Raw genomic sequence first — 17,096 nt, forward strand, 5'->3', positions numbered from 1 at the left:
CTCATGATGCACTCTGTATATAAGTTAAATAAGCAGGGTGACAATATACAGCCTTGACATACTCCTTTTCCTATTTGGAACCAGTCTGTTGTTCCATGTCCAGTTCTAACTGTTGCTTCCTGACCTGCATATAGATTTCTCATTATACTGATTGTCTTAATCTGGTCACACTTGTAACTATTCTTCTGTGATTCAAAAAATGTGTACTGGACATTCATATTTATGGTCCTAGTATCTACACTCTATTTTGTGGTAAAAAAAAAAAAAAATTTACGATTTGCTTTGGGGAAGGTGACACTGGCTACATTATCAGCTCTGGGGATGAAAAACAAGGGCCAAAGCTGACTGGCACCTTTTTTTGCACAGATCTCAGGGGCCCACAAGATAAAAACTCTACTTTTGACTGTGAAGATGAAGTTTTTCATTCTCACTGGATTGGAACCTAAGATTCTGCTACCATCCCTCCATTCTGTGAGACAGGAGACACAACCAAAGCTTGAAGGAAGAGCTGAGAGGTGGAGAGAAACCAAGTCCCCATGAGGTCACTGGACCCCCAAACCTGAGTACATCTGAAGCTGGCCCTCCACCTTCCCCCACACTTCTCATGAGTCAAAAACCATTTTTGTTCCAGCTGTGTTATCTCCTGAAACAATGATTCCAAAGAGTTCTCAGGAAACAGACTCCAATCTGGTTTATCATCTTAATTATTTTGATTATGAAGAAAAATTACATGCTTGCATTACTTACATCCAAATGGTCAACCTGTTCACCTCAAATAGAGCCACTTACCTTGTACCTCAGTGTCCCTCGTAATAAAGTATGAGCAGATGGAATGCCATAAATCTCAGCATACTTCGTACTGTCTCTGTTAGGATAACCTTCCAAATTTAATCCAGGGAAATAATCCATAGGAGTGACTGAATCCAGAAAGGAGACACCTCCTACAACATTCACAACCTGGGGAACATTGAAAAGGCATGTGTGGAGTTAAAACAGTGGATTCTCTCTTTGGACTTATCTTCATCCTTCATATATATTAAAAAAAAAAAAAAATCAGCTTTTACCAAAAAAAAAAAAAAAAGCAATAGGTGATTTGAAAAAAATATTTTAATGGCTTCCTTGCTGGCTCAGGTGGTAAGGAATCCACCTACAATGCAAGAGACCTGGGTTCAATCCCTGGGTTGGGAAGATCCCCTGGAGGAGGGCATGCAACCCACTCCAGTATTCTTGCCTGGAGGATCCCATGGACAGAGGAGCCTTGTGGGTTACACAGTCCATGGGGTCACAAAGAGTCAGAAACGACGGAGGAACTAACACTCACCCTGGTCAACATCCCATGTTCAACCTGTCCCACTAATAACTTAATTCACAAGGGCATTGTTCTTCCAAACTTTAAAATCTGACTTAAAGCATTTCGCTTTTTACTAAGATCTTATTTCTGATTTTCCCTCACCCTGGATAAGATGACACTGAATTTTGTCCCCTAGAGTTCTGTTTTTAAATAGGCAAGACGCTATACGAACAGATACTCAAGGTGCCTTCTGTGTTCACATAGAAATGGCCACATTCTCACTCTGTTCTTTCTCTTCACTCCCATCCCCCATCTTGAATGCTACATCAGGTACCATTCACATCCATTCACACCTGGCATTTACGGAGCACCTGCTATGTGTGTGCCAGGATGGCACCTGGGAATAGGACAGTGATGAATAAGACTCAGCTCCTGCCTCCACGCACTCCTTTCTTCACTGCACAAACCTTTACTTAATGTCCACCAAGACCTGGAGCAGCACTAGAGCAGCAATAAGACACTCACAGCCTAGACCAGTCACCCAGCCTGTGGATGTCGGGAAAGGGAGTGGGGGCGACGCCCTCTCACAAGGACAATGCAATGAACACACAGTGAGACTCCAAAAAAAAACCTGAATAAATAAAAATGCTACCTCCTGATCTTACTGCTGGTGAGAAATTACAACACTGATCCCAAGCTCTTCTGGTGTCCCAGGAATCCTCTTTCCTACACCTCTCCCTGCATCACACACAATCAAGATGCAGTGAAGGATTTTTCTCCCTTTCATATTGAATAAGGGGCTAAATTCTTTCAGCTTGAGAGGCAGGTGATCATCCCTGAGGTCATGGAAAACATGCTGGAGGAATACAATCAGAACTGAGTATCCTGGTGGAATTAGACTCGGTCCTGCTCCCACCCCTGGAAACAATCTCTGACCACGTCTGAGAGCTTCACAAAACAATACTGTTTGAGGGAGCTGGCGATGGACCTTTGGATGGAGTCTGGGGAATTTGCTCAAAGGAGCCTCTGGCTAAATGTACTGCTTCGTGAGGTTTATCTGTCGGGAGGTTTGATGTATGTCTTGGTATGAAGGGGGAAATGGAAACATATGTATATAGAACTGAAGTCCCAGGAGGAAATGGGCAGTTCTGACCTCAGAGTCAGGCCTGGTGGGGTCTCCGCAGTCAAAGGCTCACTTTAGGGACTTCCTTGGTGGTCCTGTAGTTAAGACTCTGCCCTGCCAATTCAGGGGGCAGGGGTTTGATCCCTGGCATAGCTATTAAAAAAAAAGCCTCACTTTAAACAGCATCAAGCACCATCAAAAATTCCAAGAGGGAGAATCTGAAGGAAGTGAGGAATGCTTTTAGTTTAATTTTCTTGTGAAACTCTTCTGAACTTCACAGTATACATTTCCCAAATGCACTTTTTAGAGAAAACTTCTTCCATCAGGATTCTAAATTTTTTTTTAAGTCTAATAAATAGGCAAATGTTAACTTTTAGAGTCTTCTCACCTAACTCTCTTCTACAAGCTATGGCAATTCTAAAATTTGGTTACATGTTTGAAGGTTAGGGATTTTTAAGACAAAGTCAATAAAGAGCACTCTATTCCAGCACTGTACTAGTCAGAAATAAATCAGCTGGTTCCTAAGTCCGTCATGAGATCCTTATAAGGAAAATAGGGCAATATAAGCTGAATGGTAATGATCCATTTAGTGATTGAAATGGAAGCCACTGGACCCCAACATTACTGGATAATTTGGTATCAATTTAGAGTTGTATTTGCAGTGACCTACCATGTTACTTATTCAGAAGCCCTGTCCTATATGACTTGGACAAGAAAGAAAGATATACTTATCTATTTGGCAGAGAATGTGCATTTTTTTCCTGACTCGAAAACAATTACATCCAAGATCCACTTCCAGCAGAGACACTGGCTCATTACTCACTGCTGGTGTAGGCTGCTCTAAGTGCAAGACTTCCCCACATGTCACGCACACTGACATGTCTCCCAGCCACCAAGGACCACTGACAATAAGCTTGACTGCTAAACCAACAATACATTTAACACAAGCAGTATGCAAACAAGCATTTATGCAGGGCCCACTGTGTGCCAGGTGCCTTATATACATAACCTGTAATCCACACAATAACCCATTTTTCAGAGGTGAAAACTGAGGCTGAGACAGTCACTCAGAGGCAGATTTAAACACAGGTCTATTTGAATTTCATTTCATGCAAAGATGGGCACAATAAAGGACAAAAATGGTAGGGACCTAACAGAAGCAGAAGATATTAAGAAGAGGTGGCAAGGATACACAGAACTATACAAAAAAGATCTTCCTGACCCAGACAACCACGATGGTGTGATCACTTATCTAGAGACAGACATCCTGGAATACAAAGTCAAGTGGGCCTTAGAAAGCATCACTATGAACAAAGCTAGTGGAGGTGATGAGATTCCAGCTGAGCTATTTCAAATCCTAAAAGATGATGTTGTGAAAGTGCTGCATTCAATATGCCAGCAAATTTGGAAAACTCAGCATTGACCACAGGACTGGAAAAGGTCAGTTTTCATTCTAATCCCAAAGAAAGGTAATGCCAAAGAATGTTCAAACTACTGCACAACTGCACTCATCTCACATGCTAGCAAAGTAATGCTCAAAATTCTCCAAGCTAGGCTTCAATAGTACTTGAACTGTGAACTTCCAGATGTTCAAGCTGGATTTAGAAAAGGCAGAGGAACCAGAGATCAAACTGCAAACATCTGTTGGATCATTGAAAAAGTGAGAGAATTCCAGAAAAACTGCTGCTAAGTCACTTCAGTTGTGTCCGACTCTGTGCGACCCCATAGACAGCAGCCCACCAGGTTCCCCTGTCCCTGGGATTCTCCAGGCAAGAAAAATGGAGTAGGTTGCCATTTCCTTCTCCAATGGATGAAAGTGAAAAGTGAAAGTGAAGTTGCTCAGTCATGTCCGACTCTTACCGACCCCATGGACTGCAGCCTACCAGGCTCCTCTGTCCGTGGGATTTTCCAGGCAAGAGTACTGGAGTGGGGTGCCATTGCCTTCTTTGATTATGCCAAAGCCTCTGACTGTGTAGGTCAAAACAAACTGTGGAAAATTTTTAAAGAGATGGGAATACAAGACCACCTGACCTCCCTCCTGAGAAATCTGTATGCAGGTCAGAAAGCAACAGTTAGAACTGGACATGGAACAACAAACTTGTTCCAAATCCAGAAAGGAGTACGTCAATGCTTATATTGTCACCCTACTTATTTAACTTATATGCAGAATACATTATGTGAAATGCCAGGCTGGATGAAACACAAACTGGAATCAAGATTGCCAGGAGAAATATCAATAACTTCAGATATGCAGATGACACCACCCTTATGGCAGAAAGTGAAGAAGAACCAGAGTCTCTTGATGAAAGTGAAAGAGGAGAGTGAAAAAGCTGACTTAAAACTCAACATTCAAAAAACTAGGATCATGGCATCCAGTCCCATCACTTCATGGCAAATAGATGGGGAAACAATTGAAAAAGTGACAGACTTTATTTTGGGGGCCTCTGAAATCACTGCAGATGGTGACTGCAGCCATGAAATTAAAAGACGCTTGCTGCTTGGAAGGAAACCTATGACCAACTTAGCATTATTAAAAAGCAGAGACATTACTGTGCCAACAAAGGTCCATCTAGTCAGAGCTATAGTTTTTCCAGTAGTCATGTATGGATGTGACAGTTGGACCACAAAGAAAGCCGAGTGCTTAAAAATTGATGCTTTTGAATTGTGATGTTGGAGAAGACTCTTTCTTGAGAGTCCTTCGGACGGCAAGGAGATCCAACCAGTCCATTCTAAAGGAGATCAGTCCTGGGTGTTCATTGGAAGGACTGATGCTGAAGCTGAAACTCCAGTACTTTGGCCACCTGATTTGAAGAACTGACTCATTGGAAAAGACTCTGATGCTGGGAAAGACTGAAGGCAGGAGGAGAAAGGGGTGGCAAAAGGATGAGATGGTTGGATGGCATTATCAACTCGATGGACATGAGTTTGGGTAAACTCCAGGAGTTGGTGATGGACAGCGAAGCCTGGCATGCTGCAGTCCATGGGGTCACAAAGAGTCGGATATGACTGATCAACTGAATGAAACTGAAGTATTTGAATCCAACATCCGTGTTCTTTCTACTATACCATTTGTTGCTGTTGTCTAGTCACTAAATCGTGTCCATCTCTTTTGTGACCTCATGGACTATAGCCCACCAGGCTCCTTTGTCCATGGAAATCTCCAGACAAGAAACTGGAGTGGAAAGGTTTCCATTTCCTTCTCCAGGGCATCTTCCCGACCCAAGGATTAAAGCCATATCTCCTGCATTGGCAGATGGATTCTTTACCACTGAGGGATTTCATAGAGATTCTATACCCCTACTATACCATACTGTCCCCTTAATGGTGCTCATTTGTGGGTCAATGTTTTGAGAAGGATATTGATGAACCAGGTCCAGCATTCCTGATCATGCCACTGGTGATTCACCTGAAAATTGCATTAAGAATGGCTGCAGGCTTGGAGAGCAGCAGCTACAAAGAGGAGGCTGGGTGCTGAAGTCAAGGGACTGGCAGGCAATAGAGACAGAGGCAGAGAGCCCATCTCAAAGCTGTGTTTGCAATAACAATCCTTACTTATAGCTATGTGTTTTGCTTGTGAGTGACTTGGGAGAGGAGACTGAAGGAGATGGTGGCAAAGCTCTGCCACGTCACCCCCAGATGCCATCAATGTTCCACCACCCATGGAGGGAAGACAACTCAGAGAAGACACAATCACTGTCTCCAAACATGTGCAAGGAAATCAGATGTGTTGGAAACAGGATTCGAAGTTAGAAGTGAACAATAGTACCGGTAATAGAGCTCGTGGTCCTATATCCTTGCAGTAATTTCCAGTGAGAAACATCCTAAATCCTAGGCTGCTGCCTGAGTTGCTGGAAAAGCTTAAGGTTTTTATTTCAAGCAGAAGCCAGAGAAGCCACCTGGCTCTGCCGTGATGATTCTGTGCATTATGTAAGGCCTGCTCCATGGCAGAAGGTGATGGTGACAGAGAGGATGGAGGGACAAGAGAGACTTTGAGAAGTCTAACAATCCAGGTTAGGAGATAGACTGATGCACTTGAATCACTGAGTGAATAATACAGCATCCAGAAAGTTCTTAGACACAATCAAAGTGTGGGAGTTCAGACAAGAGAATAGTTAACAGGGGCTGGAGTGGTCAGGACAAGCTGCAGTCACAAGAGGAGACCTTGAGAAAAGTATCATTTTAGCAAAGAAAAGAAAAGCATCGTGTTTTCTCTTGGTGTCCTCCACAGTGTCAGGGAGATGCAAAAAAGCACTCTTAATTTACAAAAGGAGTTCAGGATGAAAGGGGAAAACTTCAAATTCAACAAATACAGCTGCTACTGCCTGAAAACAACCTCTTGCTTTCCCTGAGTTCTCATCACCATTTCTTTCTTTATGCAGCTAATATTTGCTGGGGACTTAAGACATGCCTGACAATCTGCTGTTAAGCAGAGAGTGTAATCTATATGTAATCTAATCTCGCAGAGCCCGACTGCAAGAACCCTGCAAGGCTGGTGTGATTATGTTTATCTTCAGGCAGGGAACCCAAAGCTCAGAGAGATGAAATGATGGCTTGAGTACTGCCCAGCCAGCAAGTGGCAGAGCTAGAGCACCATGCCAGGCCCCCTGGCATCAGGCTCCCTGCCCTTTCTGTTGCACATATTGCTCTCCACTGACCTTCTCCTTGCTACAATCTTTATCTGGCCATATAATCTTTATATGGCCTCCTGACAATAAGCATTTTGAGCAACAGTAGCAAGAATTCTTCTTGCATTCATATGTAAGTTTATATCAAGTGTGGGTCAGTCTCTGATCCACACAGCAGAAGGTGGAAGGGGCTGTTGACACACAACAGGAGATTGGCAGTGGTGTAGAAAAGGATGTGTGCCTGGTAGAACCTCAGACGGGGGCCCAAACCTTCATGATTTGTAGACCTGGAGAACTAGATGGAACTTTAGTGTCCACCATCTGATGCCCAGTTGACCTTTACAACTGCATGGTCTTTGGTAACACTCAGGGATATCAGCACTTGGACCAGAACCTAGGGGTCCTGTTTTATATCCTGAAACATGTGAATGTGTCTTTCCAGAATCAAGGTAAAGTGTCCTGCTTGCTCTGTCATGCTTTAAGTTCAGCTCTGGTCCTCTGGTCATTAAATCAGTTCACCTCAATTTCAGCTGTACATTAGAATCATTTGGGAGGTTTTTAAAGATCCCCAAGCCCAGGCAAATCAGAATCTCTGGGGAATGTAGCACAGACATCTGTATTTTTTAAGTGCCTTGGCAATTCCAGTTTGTAGGCAAGGCTGGGAGCCACACTCATCATAGGTACAGAACCTAGTGGTTGACAATAAAATTCACCCTAAGAAATTCTTTCAATTTACTTTTTTCACACAAAATACATTTAGATCACAGATACACTGAGAACTTATCATACTGCTGCCAGCATAATCTTTCTAAGACCCACGTCTGATCACATAATTTATCACTCCCTGTAGAGGTAGGACTAGCATGAGGTGAGTGAGGTGCTTGGGGCACAAAACATAAAAAGGAACCCTTGATCCAGTTATATTTGTTCCCAAGTGTGAGTCTTTCTTTACAGTCAAGAGCATAAACTATCAAAGCAGATCAATGTGATTTGGACACTGGCAATCCCTGGTGGCTCAGATGGTAAAAAAATCTGCTTGCAATGCAGGAGACCTGGGTTCGATCCTGGGGTTGGGAAGATACCCTGGAGAAGGGAATGGCTACCCACTCCAGTATTCTGGCCTGGAGAACTCCATGGACAGAGGAGCCTGGGAAGCTACAGTCCATGCCAGGGTACAGTTGATGGGGTCACAAAGAGTTGGACACAACTGAGCAACTTTCACTAATGCCAATTGCCATCTCTGACTGAGGTTGAGTTAGCACTTATTATGCCTGTTTCTATCATGAAAATCTTATCAGTTCAGCTGGCTCAGTCGTGTCCAACTCTTTGCAACCCCATGAACTGCAGCACGCCAGGCCTCCCTGTCCATCATCAACTCCCGGAATTTACCCAAACTTGTGTCCACTGAGTCAGTGATGACATCTAACCATCTCATCCTCTGTTGTCCCCTTCTCCTCCTGCCTTCAATCTTTCCCAACATCAGGGTCTTTTCAAATGAGTCAGCTCTTCACATCAGGTGGCCGAAATATTGGAATTTCAACTTCAACATCAATCCTTCCAATGAACATTCAGGACTGATTTCCTTTAGGATGGACTGGTTCCTTTAGGATCTCCTTGCAGTCCAAGGGACGCTCAAGAGTCTTCTCCAACACCACAGTTCAAAAGCATCAATTCTTCATGCTCAGCTTTCTTTATAGTCCAACTCTCACATCCATACATGACTACTGGAAAAACCATAGCCTTAACTAGATGGACCTTTACTTATGTCTCTGCTTTTTAATATGCAGTCTAGATTGGTCATAACTTTCCTTTCAAGGAGTAAGCGTCTATTAATTTCATGGCTGCAATCACCATCTGCAGTGATTTTGGAGCCCCCAAAAATAAAGTCAGCCACTGTTTCCACTGTTTCCCCATCTATTTGCATGAAGTGATGGGACTGGATGCCATGATGTTAGTTTTCTGAATGTTGAGCCTTAAGCCAACTTCAGTATTCAGTATTTAAGCCACTTCAGTATTCTTGCCTTGAGAACCCCATGAACAGTATGAAAAGGTAACCTTATAGCATTGTTGTAAGAATTAGATGAATTGACACTCAGCACAGTCATGAATGGCAGTGTCTCTGCCAGGCTGGCACCTTCTTAACCCTTAAAGCTGAGTACATCTCTTCCTGCTAATTTTCCTCTCCCCAACTTCCTCACCAAAATCAAGTCAAGTACTCTTTCATCTGTATCACTGTGACATGTTAGCATACTTTGGAACTTCTCTCATTGACTTATACCAAATTTTCCAGTGTCTGCCTTTCCTGCCATGAAGCTATCTGGTAAAAGAGGAGGTAAAAAGGCTTAGACCTGGATTTGAATCCCAGCTGAATGGCTGTGAGCATTCTCTTTGTGCCACAGTTTCCTTACAGTAAAATGATAAAAACAATACTGAACTCAGAGAGCCCTTACATTCTGCCACACAGCAGCTGGGAAAGAAATGTTAGTTTCTTTCCCTCACCCACCAAATTCTCCATCCCAAGAGCCACCCCATTTCAGTCATGAGTTCTCTGAGATCAGGAACTTCACTCAGCGTGATAACCTTTAGTGCCTTGGCCCAAGTCTAGCATATAATAGGGACTCAGTAAACATTTGCCATGCTGAAACAAACTGCAAGATGACCAGCAGATACACTTGCAGAGCAGCTGAGTGTTTAAACTGCAGAAACAATTTGCAAGAAAGCAAAGAGGAAAGAATGAGCTTTGCTGGGGATGGTGGGGAAAGCACACTGAATAGAACAGAAAATGCACACCAGGAAACACTGCAGGAGGGGGAAATGGAGGACAAGCAGCACAGCCAGCATTAAAGGGCTTTGGAATCAGGGGAAAAGATTTTGGATTTTCTTAGGCAGTTATTTTGGGTTTGTATCTCTAAAGCTTTGATGACCCTCCTTCACCTTTCCATTGAGCAGGTAGGTAGCGGGCTGCATTATGTTCATCAGAACTCCCACTGGACTCCAGCTAAATTTGTATCTCAAAGGATTGTCTGAATATTCAGGAGCTGGAAGGCCACCGCAGTAGGAAACATAAGATTCAATCTGTAAAATAAAGAATCAGCAATAAGATAGACTAATCTATCCAAATGATTAAGTACAATGACACAAATAAAGTAAACTTGTTAAAGTTTCTCCTTTCTTAAAGTTACAAAGGCTTTCAAAAATACATCCTTAAAGCCAAACACCACTTAAGTCCATTATATTTATATATATATATTTTTTTTAATCCTCTAGATACTGTGACTAACATTTTGCTCCATTAAAACTCCAACTGTTAGTTCAATTCTGCTTGATCATTGCCTCCTTTTAATTCAAATTATATATTTTAGTATAATTTGGTTATATGTGCATAATTATTCATACTGATTAATATATTAATATAAAATATTGTTAATTGTATGATACAGCTTAATTAATTAGAATTTTTATTTGATTATATACATATATAATCTATTTTAGGTTATATATAATTTGATTCATCACACTTTATGTCCAATAGCTCCTTCTTACGTATAAAAGATATTTTATATACCAACAGATTGATAATATTATAAAGAATTTTTTCTGACTTTTAAAAGTCAAACCATACTACAGAATTTTCAAAGCAGTCTAAAGATCAAAAAACAAAATATTTTTTGCTGCAATTTATGTCAAAGAGTATTCTGCTGATGTTTTCCTTTAGAAGTTTCATGGTCTCTGGTCTTACACTTAGGTCTCTAGTCTATTTTGGATGAAGTACCAGTCTAAGTCTTTGATCAAACCAAAATATTATAGTAGCATCTATTTCTCCAAAAATTTATGCTAAGACTTGGACTCTTTTTAACCACACAAATATTTCTGCAGTTTCAAAATTATACTTGAAATTTCTAGTCGTAGTATGAGTTAGAATGCAGCAGCTTTTTTGCAAAATAGACTAAAGACCAAAGTGTGAAACCAGAAACCATGAAACTCCTAAGGAAACATAGGCAGAACACTCTTTGACACAAATTAGAGCAATATTTTTTTTGGGTCCGTCTCCCAGTGCAAAAGAAATAAAAGCAAAAATAAACAAATGAGACCTAATTAAAATTTAAAGCTTTTGCACAGAAGAGAAAACCACTGATAAAACAAATGACAACCTACTGAATGGGAGAAAGTATTCATAAATGATATGACTAATAACATGTTAATACTTAAAATATATAAACAGCTCATTCAACCCAACATCAAAAAAACAAACAACCTGATTTAAAAATGGGCAGAAGGCCTGAACAGGCATTTTTCCAAAAGGAAATGCAGACGGCCAATAGGCACATAGAAAGATGCTCAACACTGCTAATCATTGGGGAAATACGAATTAAATCACAATCAGAAATATCACCTCACACATGTCAGAGTAACTATCATCAATAAGAACACAAATAACAAACGTTGGAGAGGATGTGAAGAAAAGGGAACCGTATACACTATTGGTGGGAAAGTATATTGGTACAGCTGCTGTGGAAAACAGCATGGATATTTCTCAAAAAACTAAAAATAGAATTACCATATTATATACCATATATATATCACTCCTGGGTATATATCTGAAAAAAATATTAATTTAAATAGATGCATGCACCCCAATGTTCATCACAGCATTATTTACAGTTGCCAAGATATGGAAGCACCTAAATGTCCATCAACAGATGAATGGATAAAGAAGATGGGGTATATGTATACAATGGAATACTACTCAGCGATAAAAATAATTAAATCTTGCCATTTGCAACAACATGGATGGACTTGTAGGGTATTACGCTAAGTGAAATAAGCAGACAGAGAAAGACTGCATGATATCACTTATATGTGGAATCTAAAAATCTAGCAAATATAACAGAAAAGAAGCAGTGTCACAGATAAAGAGAACAAACTAGTGGTTACCAGTGGGGAAAGGGAAGTGGGGAGGTGCAATAGAGGGGCAGGGTATTAAGAGGTACAAACTATTATGTATAAATAAAACACAGCACTGTTTATTGGATCTGGAGAAGGAAATGGCAATCCACTCCAGCACTCTTGCCTGGAAAATCCCATGGATGGAGGAGCCTGATAGGCTACAGTCCTTTGGTTTCATAACGTAAATACTATATATTGAACAAATTAAATGTCAAAATTTTTATTACCATAGTTCATGTTACTAGTGGGGTTTTCAGGGGTTTAGAGATTTTTTTGGTTAACATTCAGTGCAAAAGTACTAGATGGTATATAACTCTAGAGTTGAGTTTTAAGGGATTCCCTAATATGTATACTATCTTTTTATCTGAAGTAATAAATAAACTATGATCTTAAAAGTGCCTAAAAAAAAGAGCTATAAGGAAATATTGTACAGCAGAGGGAACACAGCCAACATTTTATAATAATTATAAATGGAATATAACCTATAAAAAACATAGCAGTTTCTTTAATCAAAATTGTAGAAAAATTATTTCTGTACACAAAAATCTAGACCTCTTAATAATTTCCTAAATGGAACTTTGGGTCTCAGTTGGGCTCACCGTGGCTCCCACTTCTTTGGCCTTATCTATTGTTTCCATTGCCAACATATGATCAAGACCAGGGTCCAATCCCAATTCGCCAATGACTGTGATGCCAGCATCTTCCACACTAAAAGAGGTAGAAAGAGAAAGAAGGAAACTTCAGATAGAAAAATTTAAAAATTCCGTGGGGCCGCTGAAAACTGACTGAAACTTACCTCTTTTCTAATTCTTTTAGCGCTGGGGTGATGTAGCTTGCAGTGATCATGTTAACTTTGCTTGCGATGCATGCCTTGGCCACAAGAGGATGCAATACATAAGGCAATAAGCTTAAAAACAGAGGGAGAAACTCGTTAGAAACTTTCTTTTCCAACTCTCCTTCCAACACACCTTGACCTGCGCTGAAGTGAAGACATCATGTGATAATTCTCTCAGAGATGATCAATTACTCCTTGAAGACCATAGAATAAATTCATCCTGTTTTCGTATTTAAAACTCTTCTCAATATGATCTTTAGTTCACCCTTCCATTTTTCCTCCCTGTATCTCCTTTATAAATTATAGACGCTATTATAATTCTCCACTCACAGCCTTTACTTTTCCATTTCTGAAACTTTACTTTCACTATATCCACTTAAAATTGTCCCTCACCTGCCCACCCCCATCCAGGTCAAACCTTCCTTTAAGAAAAGTCTGAAAAGGTACATCCTCCAGGAAACTTTCCCAGGTTTTCCCAAATCCAGATCTTCCTCTGTATGCACTCCCTTTATAACATTTAATAGAATTTATTTTACTTATCCTTATATTTCTATGATTTTCTGTCTTGAGTTCCCTAGTAAAAGATAAGGTTGCTATTCTTTCTACCTCCAAGTCTTCCGAACGGCTGTCATTAAACTAAGTCAAGGTAATCCATACGTCACATTAAAAAGGAGAGTCTAGGCAAGGCCAGAGGAGAAGGCGATGGCAACCCACTCCGGTTCTCTTGCCTGGAAAATCCCATGGACGGAGGAGCCTGGTAGGCTGCAGTCCATGGGTCACTAAGAGTCGGACACTACTGAGCAACTTCATTTTCACGTATTGGAGAATCCCAGGGACTTGGAGCACGGCGGGCTGCTGTCTGTGGGATCGCACAGAGTCCGACATGACTGAAGCGACTTAGCAGCAGCAGCAGCAGCAGCAGCAGGCAAGGCCAGAGGAGGAAATGAGTTTTACGGGTATTGATTGTTGTAAAAGCTATCAAAACAGCTAAAAGTTTATGCACGCGTGCTACGTTGCTTCAGTCGTGTCGGACTCCTTGCGACGCTATGGACTGTAACCCACTAGACTCCTCTGTCAGCAAGAATGCTGGAGTATGATGTTTGGCAAAAATCAACAAAATTCTGTAAAGCAATTATCCTTCAATTTAAAAAATAGATAAATTTTTTTTAAAAAAAGAATGCTGGAGTGGGTTGCCATGCCCTCCTCCAGGGGATCTTCCCCATGCAGGGATGACACCTGCATTTCTTATGTCTCCTGCATTGGCAGGTGGGTTCTTCACCACCTAAGAAGCCCTAAAAGTCTATATGGTGAGCAAAAACTGAAACTGTACTCAAAACTCAACTTTAAGTTTTCTAAGCATCTTGCTCAGATGTTTTACTTTGGTGCTGGGACTACACAATAACAAAAAAATGACTTTCCACAAATATTGATATATATTAGTATATTCATATTCTACCCAAGGACTAATAAGCATCCTATCAGTCATATAACAATAAGTTCTACTAGCTTATTACCTATTTGGTAAAGCTATCTACACAGTATAATGAATATATAGATACAAACTTATAAACATTATTATAGTGTATCACTACTTGTTACGTTCATCCTGTTTATTTCAGATTGTCTGTATTTCACATAAAACCAAACAATAAAATCACCTCTCAGGCACTTATCTCTCCTCAGGTTAACAGAAGAGAGTACTGTTACTTAGATTTATTACCATGCAGAACAGAATTATGTATGTATCTTGCCAATGACAATATGAAAACTCTTTATCTCTGCATTTCAGTTTTTTAATCAAAAATAATTGTTACTGAATATAGTAGCCCTTCAAAAGCCAATGTACCAAATATCTACAAAACTCTTTGTTGGAAAAGTATTAACAGAAAATGTTCCATGGCATTATCTTAAAGGTTAAGTGAAGGGTTTTTTTGTCACATTCTTCACAATGAAAACTTGCCTGATCAAAATTTTATTAAGATCTAAGAATTTTTTTAAATTTTGTCATTATCAGCACTAATCTAATAATACGCTGAGAACTAGAATGATAGGACTTTAACTGGCGGTGCCTATATTAGACAAAGCTATTAGAACTTATAATTCATTATGTATGTAAGAGAGCATCTATTCACCAGCACATAACTCAATCCAAATAGTTGGAAATGCCACTTGCGCAAACATAGAAAAAATATAAATCTAATTCTCAAAGTAATATATCAAACTCAATTATGACTTTTCATTAGCTCATTAAAAACTATAATTGCCAAATAAGACCATGAGAATTTGATATATTATTATAAAATCTTGTGAAACATTCTCCATTTGTTTTACTTTGATAGCCCCTAACATTGTATTTGCATCAAAACATTCTTTCTCCAAATTAAAAAATAAAAAGATATTTAAGAAACACTACAGGATAGCAATGTTTAACAGCATTTCCACTATTCAGCATAGAAACTCAATCAACTAAGAAAAATTAAATATGAAACAGATTTTGCTAATGTTAAATCTTAAAGGTCACAAGTTCAATGAATTTTAAAATTTATACCTATTATTAACTTGTTGTCTGTGTCCATGATTTTCTCATATTTTGCTTCCAATTTTGTTCAAAATGTGTTTTATTATGTTCTTTTTTTTTAATCAAACAACAATTTTATATTTAGGTACCTATGTGTGGCAAAACAAATTCTCTTTATCAGTAGGCTACAATATTTCATTTTGAATAAGGGCTTGCTTTCATACTCATATCCTGACAGACAAGGTCTATTGGTTATTAATAAATTTTTACTGAAAAATAATTAATGCACATTAAATTTTTATATATTGAATAATGATTTTGAGTGTTCAAAGTGATCCTATATGAAGAGATAATGTGAAAGTTCCCCTTAGAATTACCTTTCATTGTGTCTGATTTCCAAGCACCCCTATCTTTTTTAAGGAGGACATCACAGAACTTCTCCCAAAGATATCATTTGAGTTGGAACTATGAAAGTTATATAATTGTGAAAGAGCAGCTTAAGTTCCTTCTGTCTTCTAGGAAAAAAATATATTCTAGGAATAAACAGCTTATTCTCATCACTTTGGTAATTTCAAAATGAAGTATCTAGTATCACGTAGCCAAATATCTAGAAGTTAGATCTGAATTTGTATTAGACGATAATAAATTATATATTTCAAGGTCTGTTTCTCCGTTAAGGCTAAAAATGGTCATAGGGGCTAAAGAATCTACTCACTCTCATTTAAGCTTTATAAGTCCAAAGGTTAAAATAGCCACCAAAATATGAGTCATGAGTGCCTCATGACCCAGCAATTCCACTTCTAGGTAAATATCCAACAGAAATGCATATATATGGTAACCAAAAGACAAGGACTAAATTGTTCATAGCAGCAGAATTCATAATAGCCGAATTCTCAGAACAACCTAAATATCCATCACTAGTCAAATGGATAATAATAGTATATTCACATAATGGAACATTACACAGCAAAGAGAACAAACTACAATTACAGACAACAAAACAGAAGACTCTCACAGTCACAATACTGAATGCAAGAAGGCAGCCACAAAACGGGACACACTAAAAGATTTTGATTGTACACAATGAAAACTAGCAAAAATGAATCTCTATGTTAGAAGCCAGGACAGTGCTTACCCTTGAAGGATGGGACTAGTAATAAATAGAGGCACAAGGAGAGCTTCTTGGCTGCTATTATATTCTGTTTCTGATGTGAGTGATGGTTACATGCTGTGTTCACTTTGTGAAAATTCATTGAACTACCTAGCTCTGATTTATGCACTTTCCCAGATGCACACTTCAATTAAAAAGTTTATTGAGGGACTTCCCTGGTGGTCCAGTGGCTAAGACTCTGTACTCCCAATGCAGGGGGTCTGGGTTTGATCCCTGGTCAGGGAACGAGACCTCACATGTAGCAATTAAGAGTTCACATACTGCAACTAAGACACAGTGCAGCCAAATAAATAAATATACATTTAATAAATAAAAAATAAAAGTTTATTGAGAGAAGAGAAAAGGAGAGGAGAGAGGAGGGAAGGATAGAGGGAGAAGGAGAAAGGAGAAGACAGAAGAGAGAAACTAAAAAAATAACAACGAAACATATGTCAATCATTTCTTGCTACATACTAACCTGATGACAAGATCCTGTGTTGCCACCAAGGAGCTCAACTTCTCTTCTTGTTTACCAATGTGCAGGCTAACAGGATTAATATTATATTTCTTGCCTAATTGTTCAATTTGATTCTTCATGTCAGAACCT

At 39.5% G+C, this 17,096-nt stretch overlaps 1 protein-coding gene and 1 non-coding gene across 2 annotated transcripts in view; one reads left to right on the plus strand and one right to left on the minus strand.

Annotated features, from left to right (window-relative positions):
• Positions 1–17,096, minus strand: part of AASS (aminoadipate-semialdehyde synthase) — a 79,824-nt gene that overhangs the window by 13,626 nt on the left and 49,102 nt on the right. Inside the window, exons 15-19 of the mRNA XM_052638780.1 lie at positions 16,968–17,094; positions 12,783–12,893; positions 12,586–12,694; positions 9,974–10,114; positions 790–957 (exon numbers count right to left, since the gene is read on the minus strand). Of these exons, the coding sequence (XP_052494740.1) occupies positions 790–957; positions 9,974–10,114; positions 12,586–12,694; positions 12,783–12,893; positions 16,968–17,094 (656 nt within the window). The remainder of the gene's footprint in view (positions 1–789; positions 958–9,973; positions 10,115–12,585; positions 12,695–12,782; positions 12,894–16,967; positions 17,095–17,096) is intronic.
• Positions 16,663–16,735, plus strand: TRNAG-CCC (transfer RNA glycine (anticodon CCC)). Its single transcript has one exon. It is a non-coding gene; the product is annotated as a tRNA-Gly (tRNA).

This window comes from Budorcas taxicolor, chromosome 4 (assembly GCF_023091745.1).
Source record: "Budorcas taxicolor isolate Tak-1 chromosome 4, Takin1.1, whole genome shotgun sequence".
Taxonomy (NCBI): Eukaryota; Metazoa; Chordata; class Mammalia; order Artiodactyla; family Bovidae; genus Budorcas; species Budorcas taxicolor.